The sequence below is a fragment of the Pseudopodoces humilis genome, chromosome 3, assembly GCF_049639895.1.
Source record: "Pseudopodoces humilis isolate 2021_Gansu_Grassland_sample_001 chromosome 3, ASM4963989v1, whole genome shotgun sequence".
NCBI classification, from domain to species: Eukaryota; Metazoa; Chordata; class Aves; order Passeriformes; family Paridae; genus Pseudopodoces; species Pseudopodoces humilis.
The window spans coordinates 26,295,260-26,309,812 of record NC_142202.1 but is presented as its reverse complement, the minus strand read 5'-3'; the positions used below and the strand labels follow the sequence as shown (position 1 = coordinate 26,309,812).

General features: G+C 35.2%; 1 protein-coding gene across 2 annotated transcripts in view; it reads right to left on the bottom strand.

Moving 5' to 3' along the window:
- Positions 1 to 14,553, bottom strand: part of PRKCE (protein kinase C epsilon) — a 288,604-nt gene that overhangs the window by 97,308 nt on the left and 176,743 nt on the right. For both annotated transcript variants that reach the window (XM_005523392.3, XM_088052704.1), the window contains exons 4-10: positions 14,120 to 14,154; positions 12,542 to 12,627; positions 10,731 to 10,863; positions 7,760 to 7,902; positions 6,486 to 6,582; positions 4,785 to 4,999; positions 3,390 to 3,563 (exon numbers count right to left, since the gene is read on the bottom strand). In XM_005523392.3, the coding sequence (XP_005523449.1) occupies positions 3,390 to 3,563; positions 4,785 to 4,999; positions 6,486 to 6,582; positions 7,760 to 7,902; positions 10,731 to 10,863; positions 12,542 to 12,627; positions 14,120 to 14,154 (883 nt within the window). The remainder of the gene's footprint in view (positions 1 to 3,389; positions 3,564 to 4,784; positions 5,000 to 6,485; positions 6,583 to 7,759; positions 7,903 to 10,730; positions 10,864 to 12,541; positions 12,628 to 14,119; positions 14,155 to 14,553) is intronic.

The following is a 14,553-nucleotide window of genomic DNA, read 5'->3' as shown; positions in this document are numbered from 1 at the left end:
TTCTAATTTTATACTGAATTATCATAATAAAGCTTTCACTGCCTCAAATAATTTAATCCCCACTTTATTTCTTAAGTATTTATTAGGACAATTCATTATAAATTATAGGGTGTGCACATACATGTGTATGCATCTCATAGGGTAGAGAGCTAGAAAATTTTAAGTACTTACGAAGGAAATTGACAGGGGTGTAGGAGGAATCAAGTGGAGCTACTTATATTTTCTAGACCTTTCTATAAAAGGCACTTTAATTCTCACAGTTCAGAAAAATCTGACTGAATTCCAAGACAAGGATGTCTTCAGAGAAAACACGTCTAGAAACATTTAAATCCCCTTTATCAGCCACTTGACTGAAGTATTATCAATAAAACCTCATGGTGATACTGTTCCATAGTTGATCCCTGAAGGAGGGCATGAGCTGGGAGGGAAGAGGACACTGCAGAGGGGAACTGAGCAGGGTCAGATTACTGTCAGGTAAGATACCCCTTACTGAAATATCAAGGGACCAATACACAGAAAAAGAGAAGATAGTGAGGAAGAGTGGAAACAAAATTAAACCTTGAAAATGCCCTATGTTTTCTCAATACCTTTATTAAGAAAACAATACCTACACAATGAATTCCTGAATAAACCAAAGATGATGATCAGCAAATGTCAGTTATTACAAAAATGCAGTACCCTGTACACTAGGGCTTGGGCAGGTTTTGCCATGGGAGTGCCAAATACAAAATGCAGCATTCATCATTCATATTCCTACTGACAAACCACAGGCAAAACACAACTCAAACCTCAGAATATGCTGACAGACACAATGACCATACCCTGGCAAAACAAGAAGGGAAATACTGCCATAGTATAAGTGTGTTGAAAAATACTAACCAAGGGTGACACAGTTTTACAAGATACACTTCACTAAGAGAGTTAAGCTCCTTCCACATAAAAATCCAGATCAGCTGAGGCCCTGCCTATAGATTTTACCTTCTTTCTGATATGTACAACTGGGTTGCGGAGCTCATTCCTCAAACTACTGCAGACAAAACATCCTGTATCAGCTTTGCACACTCTATCCCAAGCTTTGGAACTCTCTCAACTTCCAGATCACTGAAGAAGATTTCTAAACTACTCCTGAAATACAATACTTGAATATAAAATTTTTAATAGATCTGAAATATTGATGGGGCAGGGGGCAGTGGTGGCTCATTTTTTGATGGACTTAAAGCAAATTGGTTTGATCAAAGTTTGATTCTATATTAAGCAGGAACATGAGAAATATCAGTCCCAAGAATATTTTTTTAAAGTAAGGAAGCTAGATAGAATTATTAAAACAAATTAGATATATAGGGCTAAAACTACTCTAGTGTATAACATATGTTGCTGTTAGGCACTACTTGGCACAGTTTCTGAGTTCCAAAGTAATTTAAAATATTATCCCTTACTTGTTGTGATAATAATAGATTCATTTAGTAAGTGACACTAATGAAAATTCTGGTCCATGTAAAAGATAAATAATACTGAAATGTATTTACTGTAAAAAGCATATTAGGTAACTTTTCTGCAGTGTCTTCAGCTGATGACTGAAGGAAAACACTGCAGCATAGAAAGTCAAACTTCCACATCTGCATTTTTGTGGAAGAGGAACAAAGCAAGTAATCTCATTACATAAAGACAATTTCTGAATGCTCTGACAATGCATACTGAGTCAATCTTCCATTAAGTCAGGGTGTATATGACAAATATGCTCTACTTGAAATGTAAAATTCAATTCCAGCATGATCACTTCAGGGACCAGTTCTGCAAAGTACAGCTACCATGCCATGTATGGCACACAAGAGCAGCGTAAGTAATGATATACTACTGTGAAACACACTTAAAACCTATTGTACTACAGTCTTTGTCTCAATGAAGCTATTTTAACCATATAATATGTTTGTTTGAGCAAGTTTTTCTACCTGTTTTTCTACTGAACCTGAAAAAAATCAATCAGCAACTAATTTACTTGGTACATTTTCATTTGTTGCCATTCATATATGAGTACTTTTAACACATGTACTGCTTTTGCTTTTCATATATTTTGGTGTTTGGTATTTTTTTTCCTTTAAAAAGAATTCTTTGTATAAATTATTCCTAGGAGATGCTCAAGAAAACCCTTCAATTTTTCAACCATGGATTTTTAATTTGATTAGGTATCACTAGGTATAGTTTTGAATGTTTGATAAGACACACTAGTGCAAGACTTGTAACTATAAAACACTTTAGCATGAGTTCCTCTGAGCTCAAGAAGAGCCACAAACTACAGTTTCTGTTAAGAGATCTGGGAAGAGAGAAGGCAGTGAGAAGAACTTCTGACTATCTTCAATAAATGGCTTTGGATAGCAGGGAGGAAGACAGAAAACATGGTAAAAAAGAGGGAAGAGCAGACCAAAAATACAAAAGGAAATCAATCTACAGGAAATCAGAGGAGTAGCAGAAGAATCTTCTGTAATAATTTACTTAATGTACAACTGATCTTCACCAATGTTCTGACACATGATTCACATCAATGTAAATTGCTGTTACATTTATTTACACTCCAATGAGTGCACTCCGTCCTAAAGGTCCCTTTCCATTCACAGAGTGAATATACAGAGTGAGGTATAAACCTCACCCCACCACAATCTCTTAATCATCTCTTTCATCTGAAATGGCACACTTGATTCTAGTTATAAATTTTAAAATCATACGTTAAAACATTTTAAGAGTATGTTCATACATATAATACAAGTCTGAATGTGAAACACCCTCCACAGACAGGACGCCTTCCTGGGCTACTGCTTTGTGTCAACTTCAAGCATATAAAATGCTAGCACATTTTAAGAACTAACACTATTTTAAGAACTGAATAAACCTATTAATTGCTTGCTGTTTCCATATTCAAACCACTATAATCTTGATCATACTAGCCATTTTCCTATGGCTTTCCCACTGTTCTATTTATCTTTCCTGACAACTTTGCTCAAAGATCTTCTAAGTCACAGCTTTTCTACAATTCTACACAGCATTGCACACTGGATGTTAAAAATATTTGTACTTATTTCAACAAATGATACACCCTATTAATTTACCAAAGAAACAGAAAATGGCACCTCAGTAGGTGCCATTTTTTGTATATTTAATGTATGTGGGTTTTTAAATTTTTTTAACTCATTTACTGCCATCTCCTGGTACTTACAAGGTAGTAGTAGTTATGCTTTTTAACAGCAGCCAGTACTCCTATACAATACCACTGAAATGCCAAAAACTTACCAGAAATATTTTCAAAATATTGTACTTTTAATGTTGTTTTCTTTCAGTCTGGAAATAGTCAAGTTTGTTCCTTGAGCAGAAACTGGTAAAAGACTCATGCAGCTTACCTTTGTCTGGAAGCAGCAGTAAAGTTGTGTTAAATATGGATGTTTCCGTGCTAATGCCAGAATTCTCTTTTCTGTCATTGTACAGTCTACATCATCATCTTGAAGTATGACATCTTTCTTCAAGACTTTCACTGCATATACTTCATCTTTTCCTTTTAGCTCAGCTAACATTACCTAAGCCAAAGAAAAATTCTCTTTACGTATGAACAACAGATGCCATAAATGCAGGGTTTCATATGAGTTTGACTGCATTGAAGATAGAAAGACAGTTACGTACTTGCCTAAATGAAGCCACAATTTATAAAACAAGAAGTAAAGTACCGTAATTTTAGATACATATAGCTCTGGTATTCTTCAAATTTGAATCAGAAGGTAGAAGGTTCTGTTTGTTAATTAAATATCTTAATGAGTACCTATTAGTAAGATCTCAAAAACTAAACAAGGAAGGAAGTTGATGTAAAACAGAAATTTATTTCCCACTTTTATCTCTCACTTCTGGTAGTGAGATTTGAGTGTGATGGACTTTGTATACAATTCAAAGTTACCATTCCAGCTTCTTTCAAGTTGTTTTTAACTACTACTATTGTTTACAGTTCAGGCCCTATATTCTGTTTTAGGTCATTCTGGCTTGGAGCCAGGATAACCTTCAGAGAAAGGATTAGAAAACAAAAGAACTGCTTCAGTCCTGTTCCCCTGCATGTGAAGTTCCCGTAATATCAAGGAAGGAAGAGTGTACTTCTGAAACAGATTCATATTTCAGTCCACCTCTTTGAGTCCATGGTGCAAAATAGTGTGGAAAGAAAAGCTTATAAGCCCTGTAAACAAAGCAATGCCCCTTCCACCCTCATCAATTCCCTGCTATAGGAAGGTGTCTGGTAAGTTACATCTCTGATGTTTACACTGTATTTTGGGCAGCTGTCTAAGCCCTGTCATATCTGAGTGGAAATGCTTCAGTTGTGATTCCTTCAGCGCTGAACACACCCACTGAGGAAAAACAAGTACTCACAATGTTCTGTGAAATAAGTAAACTTGAATGGGCAATTATCAAGAAAGTGAATCAACCCCAGAGCATTATTCCTGACATTTTACTCCCGCTTGACCACAAGCAATTTTGTTGAACAGTATGTATGTAACTGTATGTGTGTCTTCATCAGCCATATCCTATAAAACACTGACATTTTGTTTCAAAAGGCTTGACCCTGGTTAACAAAGTGAGCTAAGGCACAGATAAGGCCAGCTCATCAGGAGACTAATACTTTTGTTCTGTTTGGTAAAAGAAAACCCTTAGGCTGGAAGCACTTTTGATACAAACATTTCCAAATTGGTACAGTCAAAACCCCTGAACACTAGCTTAAAAAAAATAAAAGAAAAGAAGGGGAAAAAAAAGCTACCCACCTTGCCAAAACTGCCTTTTCCTAATACTTTGATGAAGTTGAATTCTTCAAGACCTATTCGCTTGCTCTGGGCCTGTTTGACCTCCCCATTTTCACCATTCTCCCCAGATTTGTTAAGCTGGTTGTCTGTTGACGTTGTAGCTGTCGCTCTGTGTTCCTCTCCCCGATTGTCAAAAGATAACGCTTTCCTAATGTTGTTTTCCAGCTCTTTGATTTCTGTGAAATGTAAGGAAAAGCTTGTTTTAACCACGTATCAGAAAATCAGCCTGTGTTAGTCTGTATCAGTCTGGAAAGGGACATCCATCATCCCTGAATGCTGTGTTTAAGTGCATTCTGTGGTTAAGAATACATATTTAGCAAACTGCTTCTCCACCTTACAGTAATCAGCCAAACCCTGCTCTAACAGGAAGGGTGGCCTTTTAAAATGAACTTAAGAGAATGACATATCCAAAACTTGAAAGATAAGTCAGAATAGTAGCCAAATAGTTGTTCTAGTGACTTTGGGTGTTCCTGTACCAGAGAGAAGTACTTTGTTTTGAATATCCCTATCTTCCTGTAGCACTTACTCATCTTCCTGCTTAAGTATTTTACAGCTGTCTTCAAAAGTTCAAAGGATAGTTGGTCGTCCCAGTCCTTGAAGTCAACATGAATGGAGCATCTTATTCAGCTCCAGCTGTTATCAGACGCCTGCCAATAAAGTGTTTGACCACTTCCTAGTTCTGCTTCAAGCAGCAATTGTGTAGATCTGCTAAATGGTTCTGAAGGTTTCTCAGCATTAAATACAGAGAGTCCTGGTGACTAACAGTCCTTAGGGTCTGCCCGGAGATCTTGCATGGTACTTCCGCCTGATGGCCTTGGAAGCAATAACTTTACTGGACAGCTTTAAAGGTCAAATTAAAGACAGAATTTAGACAAATTTGTTTTTATTTTAAACAAAAGACCAGATATTTTTTAAAATCGTGTTTTTATGAAAATAATGTCTATGAAACCAAAAGGTTGACAAATTTAAATCGGTTTTGGATTCAGAGGCCACAGATTTCTGATTCTAAAAACAATTAGATCAGACTCCAAAAATGCTGCTGACATACATATTCTGTCAATCAGCTGCTCAGCTCAATGAAATCGGGTCATATCAGTGAAGATTCAAATGTCTGTGTCCAAATATATGCATAAAATAAATTTCTGAAAGGAAACATCATTTTAAGAAGCCTCTAGAGACCACATGGACCTGCTAGCATAGGCTGTCTGGATGGAAGTTTTTATTATTACAAATGTTCTACATGGAACTACAAGGAGTTGATTTTATCTCATAAACTTATTGACAGATGGGTTTTCAGGTAAATAAAGGCTCTGTCTTGAGTTCTGTGTCACTATTTAAAATTTTCCAGTCTTAAAACACAATACACAAACTACTTCCATAAATGTATTTTTGTTGACAAGGACCCATGTAGTAAACTTAACAATATCTTAAGATGACTGTTTTATAATTTTCCCTTTAAAAGTCACCTAATTTCACAGATTTAAATTAAATGAGAAGCAGGCTTCTAGAAAAAGATTTTACATTTCATAACTTTAAATGAGTCAATTTTTGGTGGTAACTGCTTTGTTGATTTGCATCTACAGAGGCTCATGATCATAGATTTTTTTTACTCTGGGAAAATGTGTGACAAAATACATTAGGAAATAAAAATATTTGTTTGACCTTGATCACATGGAGATGTTGGTGCTGATTTTGACCTATCTTCTTCTGATGACGCACATCCCGGAACTGGTGGTTGAGTCTCTGCACCTGCAATTAGCTAAGAACAATTCCAAAAGTTGTATTCAGCTGTGATCTTCCTGTGCCATGAGCAAATTTAATTCAACAACCTTAGTTCAAAAGTAGAAGCATGAATGAAAGTGAAGATCTTCTACCCTTATGGATTCTCACTGGCAGAACCTCAGCCACACAGTAGATGGCATCGTATGAAATGGAAGCCATAATACAGAGAAAAAACAGGCAACTGAAAGAAAAACAGGTTCTTAAGATGAAATAAACATAATGTACATACCCAGAGAAAGTTTTGAGAAGCCACCATGAGTCTGTATTCAAATTTATCCAGTAAATACATTTAATCATAACATGTATCAGCAAGCACTACAAACCACCTCATGCAGTAACAACATAACACCTTTTCCCAGGAGTGTAAGATCAATTAATTCATTATTTAATTTCCTATGTTTCTGTAACATTTTAAAACAGCGTACATGGGATCCCAGGGTGCAATAAGCAGGAAAATGAACAGAAGCAACTGTGAATGTTTAAATATATTATGGCACAAATTGCCTATTTCTGTGAGACCGATGGGTCTGTTGTGACAATCATGCAAACAGAGATACAAAGTGTGGGCCCGTTTTCATCCAGGATACACATCATACACTCAGGCATAACTCCATCAGTTTTGGATGTATTTGGGGTGACCTATGCTTTTTATTTCTGTAACAGCTTGGTTATTCCTACGAAAGGCATGATTACTCCAGAAATGTCATCTGGCAAACATCTCCTCTTCATGAAAATCAGCACATTGCTTGTTTATCAACATACACAATACTATGGAGTACTGCTGTCTGTCTGTCAATCAATCGATCAATTATTCAATGTCAATTCTGAGCCATAACAGGCATTTATGTTTCTAACTGTTGCCAGACATTGTCTCTCTGTCAAATTTCCTGCCTCGAAATTAAAAAGGGGAAATCCTTCCAGAAACTATAGACTTGAGATCTGCAACATTGTACCAGGTCAAAATAAATTTCATATCAAAGTTCAGAATAGATGACTTACATTTAAAAAACAAAACTCGAAGTCTTAGGTCTGTACTGATATATAAAAAAGTTACAGTGCAAGTTATCTGAGTAGGATTGAACCCCAACTAATAAAGTCATAATAGAGTCATACTTATTGTATTTTTTTAATGTGACAATGCATAGTAAAATTACCTTTTTCCTCCTCTGCCCACTATTAGTGATCTTATCTGGAGTGACTCCAAGATCTGCAAGAACTTTAGCTATGCCTCTAGCATCCACTCCACAGTTTGGTGCCACATTTGTTTCACAGCGTCGATGTACATTCATCTTGCAAACTGCAATGAAATACAAAATTATTATTTTTGTAATAAAAATAGTAGTAAACTAAAAATTATCCTGGCATGCATTTGCCTTACCTAAATCAGATTTTATTGGACCTATCAATAACTTTTTCAAATAAATACAATATCATTAGGGAAATACTTAGCTGGATTTGAAGGTGTACTTCCATGCTAATATAAAATTATTAACCTGATTATCATTCTTCTTATATGATAATGTAGAATAGTATTTTCATACAGTGCCCAGAAGAGACAGGAACAAATGAAATAATCAAATGATCCCGTAACTCTTAAAATTATTTGAATTAGAGAAAAAAGTCCTTCAGAGCTTGGATTTTAACTGTCCACTATGGAAAGCACAGCATTAAATCCTTATGTACTACTGCTTCTTATACTTATTTACTGAAGTAGATTAACTTCTAATATAGGCAGCCATAAAACTGACAGCACTTTAAAATTTTAATAAAAATTAAGAGTTTTAACTTGCTTTATTTAGATGGCAATCCTGTTACTAAGCTCTTTCCCCTAAATCTCCTGAAACTAATATATTATTATGAGGAGAAAAGAAAGGTTACTTTGCTTCCAGGTTATGGGGCAGAGACAAGAACACAGCTCCATTAAAACGTAGAATGTGGATTTGTTAGGAGCAGATGACATTTTATCTGAGACTTCAGTGCCCTCTTGTGGAGCAAGGAATAAAGAGAGCACAACTGCAACTATGATTTAATCCTAGATTAATATTCAATTGTTCAAATTCCTCATTTCTTTATTTTTTAGAGAAAAGGAAATTATAAAAATATACATTTATAAAATTGCATTTCATTTCATTTTTCATCAATAAAGCTTTCATTGTATAGCCCCTAAAGGAAAAAAACAAAACACATTTGCTTCTGAGACTACACCCAGGCAATGTATCTGGCCATAACTATGAGCTTCAGAAAGCTGGTGACTTGCCTTTTTAAGTATGTTTCAGCTCACAAGAAGAGCAAAGAAATTGCTAAACATGGTAATTTCAATCAATGTATATGCAGTGACAAAACCTCAGCAAGTAAAGGAGCAAGTAAAATGTTTGAGCTAGGCTAAATCCATGAAAGTGGACATTGAGGAGCCAAACTGCTTGAAATAGCAGAAAAACTTTGTACAGTCCAACTTCATGAATATATTTTGTGAAAAGATCCACAGGAATAACCAGTGAAAAAATCTGAAGAAGAATAAACTCTGTTATACACTTCCATGGTGTTAATAATCACACTGCGCAAGGAAGTACATCTCTGAAGAAGGGAGTCACTCAGCACTTGTTAAAGAGAGAAAACGAAGCACAGAGAAAACAACATTTTCAGTTCAGATGAGTTCTAGATTTCGTGCAGAGAACACTGCATTTTTATAGGCAACAATTTTATGAACATGGAGAAAGCAACATAGACTCTCTGCACTACTATTTCTATGGATCTGCTACACAGTATGAGAAATAACAGTTACAACCAAATGAACAGTATGGTACTTGATTTAGAATATGAAAGAGAACTCACGTATGCTCAGATTAGGCAGAGTGATACTATAGCTTTGGTTAAAAGAAAAAAAAATTAAAGAGAAAAAAAGCCCAGATACAATTGAAAAGTCTTCACTGACCACATCTCCACCATAATTAAGACAGCATTTGAGCAAAATCTTCAATAGCTGCAAAGTAATAGCACTCAGAGTCTAACATTTCCTCACTGTTCACTAGCTGGAATCATACAGGAGGACTTGAACTTCAGAAGTCTCACTGTGTATAACTCTGGTGTGAAAGAAATTTCTTCTTTTCCTTCTCAGCAACTTGTGTCATGAAACATCAAGTATGACCTCCACCTACAGTTACTTTTCATCCCAAATACTGCAAAGGATGTATTTTTTATAGATAACGTACTTACACATATATGTGTAACCCCATATTTCTGCTGTTGAGAGGTGTACACAATATAATTTTTGTATTTAAGAAGATGGACATATCCATTCTTAAGGCATAACAAAATGAAAAATCTTATCATTCCACTAGGCACTACTTCCTCAGAACCTGATAATTATTTCCTTCATGACATCATTACCTTCCACTCGCAAATTGAAGTATTTTATTAACTATTTATAGGAACCAAACATTTTTGACAATTAAAATGACACAAATGCATCTTCCAGACATATTTTCACATATAGTTCCTGTACAGAGTACATAGTCCTTAAGTGACAGAACATAATGAATCCTTTATTTTCTGGAATAGAGGGGCTAAGCAGACCATCACAAAGGATAATTTAGCTGGGTATCAGAATACCTCATATTCTGGACATGGGCACACAGGACTGGTTCTACCTACTCTAACCGATAAAAAATGGCAATTTTTGAAAATTATTATTTTATTAATAATAATTAAAGGTATTAAAGGGAAAAGTAGCTGGAATATTGATGTTTAAGAAGTTTAACAAACCTGAAAACACGAAACACATATGAACTAAAAGTATGTAAATTGTAAGTGTCATAATTTTCTGTTAACTTTTGATATCCTGCGTGGCAATAAACCCACACAGGAGTGAATGCAAAATGTGTTTCTTATGTCTGAGCTCTGCATCTGTTACTGACTGTTGGTGTATCTAGCGGTAACACTCTGTATCCCAGACTCCAACAGTCGGTGTTGCAAATGTTGTGACCGTATTCTAACGATGGAAATCCTTATATTGCTCCACTGCTCATTTTCTATTTATTTCTGTACATGCTGACATTGTGACTTGAAGCCTTTTCAAGTCTACAAGTCACTCCCAAAATAAAGGAAAGCTCTGAAGCGGTGCCTTACCTTTGCATTGTAAACCTTGTCTCAAAAGACCCCAGAGCAATGAACCACAGTGGTCACAGAAGGTGGGCACTTTGTAATTGTGAATACTGAACTTGTGAGGCATGTTGACACTGAAACGCTGGGATCCCACTTGCTGAAAAAGGACAGCACAACATATTTAATTTTAATCAATTTCTTTGCAATCGGTGTATGCTGAGGCCCTGTTGCATTTTTAAACCACACAGAATTCAAATGAGATGAAATAGATCTGTGCTCAGATGATGGCCACTGCATTGATGATATATGCCAACCACAGAATTCTTTTCACTACTTTATCTGGGGAAAAGAGGAAGAAGGGCTGCTGTTGTCCAAGAGATAAAGACTAAAGTTTACTTCCTAGTACTTTTGGGAACAACAAATACATAGCTATCAGGAAAGATCTCAATGTGGAAGGCAAGGAAGTCACTCCCACTTGTTTTAGGAACAAGAGGCCAAACTAAAACAGGACTAGAAAAAGAAATATATCATAAACTCTTTACCTTTTCATATCCCACACTTCTTTGGATTATGATAATGACAGTGATAACACGTCATGATGAGGGATTCCAAGGTATGATTACTTATTAATTAAAGGATGTCATTGATAAATTTTCATAGTGGCCACTGCACTGCAGGAGATTTTTTTTTAATGTTTTTACTTCCCTTTTCTATTACTGCTGGCTTTTCTCCAGTGATCTAGTACCCCTTCTAAACAATGAGACTATCAGCAATGTATGCAAGTTTCCGCCAGTCTGGAGCCTGGGAATATAAACCTGCACAAGATTTTGTATATGAGTACTACACAAAACCAGCACTAGCCCAATAAAGTCCTTTATCACAATTGTATGCACATGATCACATTTTGGATGTAAAATACTGGTGGTGGACCAGATATTACAGAATGGTTCCAGTACGGAAAATGCTACTGAATTGCACAGAAAAAATGAGATCATGAGTTAGCACCTCAGTCAAACTCAAGTTCAAGTTGAAAGAATAGATTACAACTGCCTTGTTATATACAACTCCAGTTTGTAACTTAAAGGTAGGCTTTTTCAATCATACGAATGTAGGTTTTTAACAAATAAAATTAAGAAATGTAGTTTTTCTGTGTGGCCAAGGAACTGTGATCACCCAAAGACCACCTCATCTAAGCCTATGGTGAAAGACAACAGGTCCTTGCTGTTTCAACAGCAACAGGACAGTGAGCATACATCTGCTTTTCTATTGAAGCACAAAACAAAATCTGTGTAAGAAAAAGCATTCGCTGTTTATACTCAAGGGCTAAAACTATTTGAAAAAACATAACTACATTTTGAAAGCTTAGATGTAATCTTTGTTGAAGTGAGACTTTGCAAGCAAATTCTGATCAGTTTTTTATGCTGGTGCCAGATACCCACCCAAGCATCCCAGCTCTCCTATCAGTTGCTGATGGGTCAGCCACACAAAATGCAGCCAGGAAAATGAGGGATCAGCCTGCTTCTTCTGAATTAAACTGACAAGACATGTATTAACTCAGAAATGGAGAGAGAATGTTAAAAATAAAAGGAGTGGAAAGAGCTCTCTGAAACTTTGAGCTTGGATGTTATAGAAAGTAAACCAATTAGAAATAAATTTCTGTATAATTCCTATGTAAATAAAACTGTGATGGCAATCTAGCATTCCAAAATAAATGCTACACCACAAAATGAGCAGAAGGGCATAAAAAAGTCTATAGCATCTATTGATTAAACAGAGATGACACTATTTTGAACAAAGATGGAATTTTATACAGAAAAAAAATTCTAAACATTTACCTCATCGTGAGTTTCCTGTTTTTTTAAGCCAGCACACTTCGTTATTATAAGTTCATGACATCGCTTGTGAACTACACAAGTACAAACTAGAAAGACAAAAACAAATAAAATAATGAGTTTTCATGAAGATTAATTTTAAAGCAGAAGTCTGCTCTCAGAAGACTAGAACCATTGGGTTTTGAAAGTGTGCAAGTGACTGGTGGTGACTCAGTAAGTCCTATGAAATAAATTGGTTTACAAAGGCAGAAGATAATGGACTTTCAAAAGACCAGAGAATTTTAAGATAACTAAAGCATATCCGCCAAATATCTTGTCTGTAAAACTACAAATTACCTTCTGAAATGTTAACTGCAATTTTTCTCAGTTTTGACATATGTGATTTATTTATCTGATTAAATCCATGATCTCAACATTACATGAGACACAATAGCAAAAACAATTTCTGCTTAAAGACCTTCTAAAGGAAAACAGATATAAAGATAACTCATCATAAAAGTCAAAATAACAGAAAATAAAAAGAAGTCAAACATTCTTTCTGTAACACATTATCATCAGTTGATGGCAGTAAAAGATTTCAGGAGGCAAAAATGTTTTGCCAATATACATTTTGATTACTTAATCAATGAATAACTTTCGCAGACATGACAAATAAGATAAACAATTACTTGGTCTATCATAATGTAAAATTCAAGGTCATTAAACAAAGTAAAACCTTCACAGTGAAGTAATGAATTTCACTTTCTCCAGTTTTTGTCATTGTTGTAAGAAAAAAAAAAATAGATCAGAAGTTTAGGTACGTTTTCAGCTAACTCTGTGTGTTAATACAATAATTCTTATTATTGCATGTAAAGCTCTATTAAAAAAATGGCATTTACTTATTTACTATGAGATTTAATTACAGTACTTCTTATTACAGCATGTAAAGCTCTATATAAAAAATGGCATTTACTTATTTACAATGAGATTTCATCAAGTCTTTTGTAACAGAAAAATCATCACTACTTGATGGTTTCTACTTGTTAGATGAGAATTAAGTACTAACACATCATCCCAAAAGGCGATTGCATAAAGAAGCAGGAGTACAAGAACTTGAGTTGAAAAATGGGAGATGAAAACGAAGCACTTGTGCAGTCTTCACAATAACCTTCTCTAATGATGACCTCTATAATTATCTCATCTATTGAAATTACAGTCTTGGCAATTACCTGGAATTTTTAAACACAGAATCTTAAGCAGAATACAGAGCTCTCAATTTTAAAATGCAAGACTTGAAAAATTAAGAACTCAGCATCTGCAGGTATGGTTCCCTAGATGTATATACATGAAGAGATATCTGGGATCTGGTGTTCAGGGCGGTTAGCTGAGTTCCTATTTCATATATGATGCTTAAGACTAACAGTTTTGAAAAAAATTACTGTGACTTGGTGCGAAGATTGTATACTTGTTGTGACAAACTTATTCTGATCATCATGTGCTAAATTCTTTGCATTGTATATATACAATGCCTGATAAAAATATCTTATTACTTATATAACATAATAAATAATTTAAACTGTGCTTATGTAGCATTTCTCTTACCTTGACATTGGTATCCCTGTTTTCCTATTACACCCCTGAAAAATAATTAAGTGTTTTAGAAAACAAAGAGGAAATACTTCTAAAAATGAAAACATTTTTCCTTCCCTTTGCTGTACATGCACATGTTTAAAGAAAAGCTTCTCATAATCAATCATCTGATAATTGCATGCCTGGACTAACATAATTTCAAAGTAGGAACACTTCAGCTGCTGAGAGGTAACAGGAAGGATGAGAGACCATGAAGGCAGTCAGAAATACAGATACATTTACTATAGTGAAACAGACAAAGCTAAAGGGTGCATGGAAAGGGGACAAAGCGGTAAATCATCATCAAGCAGACCTCTAAACAGACATATTGCATTTGTCAATGTTGCTTGAAATCACCTCAGCCAACGTATAGCCTAACCCCCAGGCACTTTTTAGAGGAATGCAGT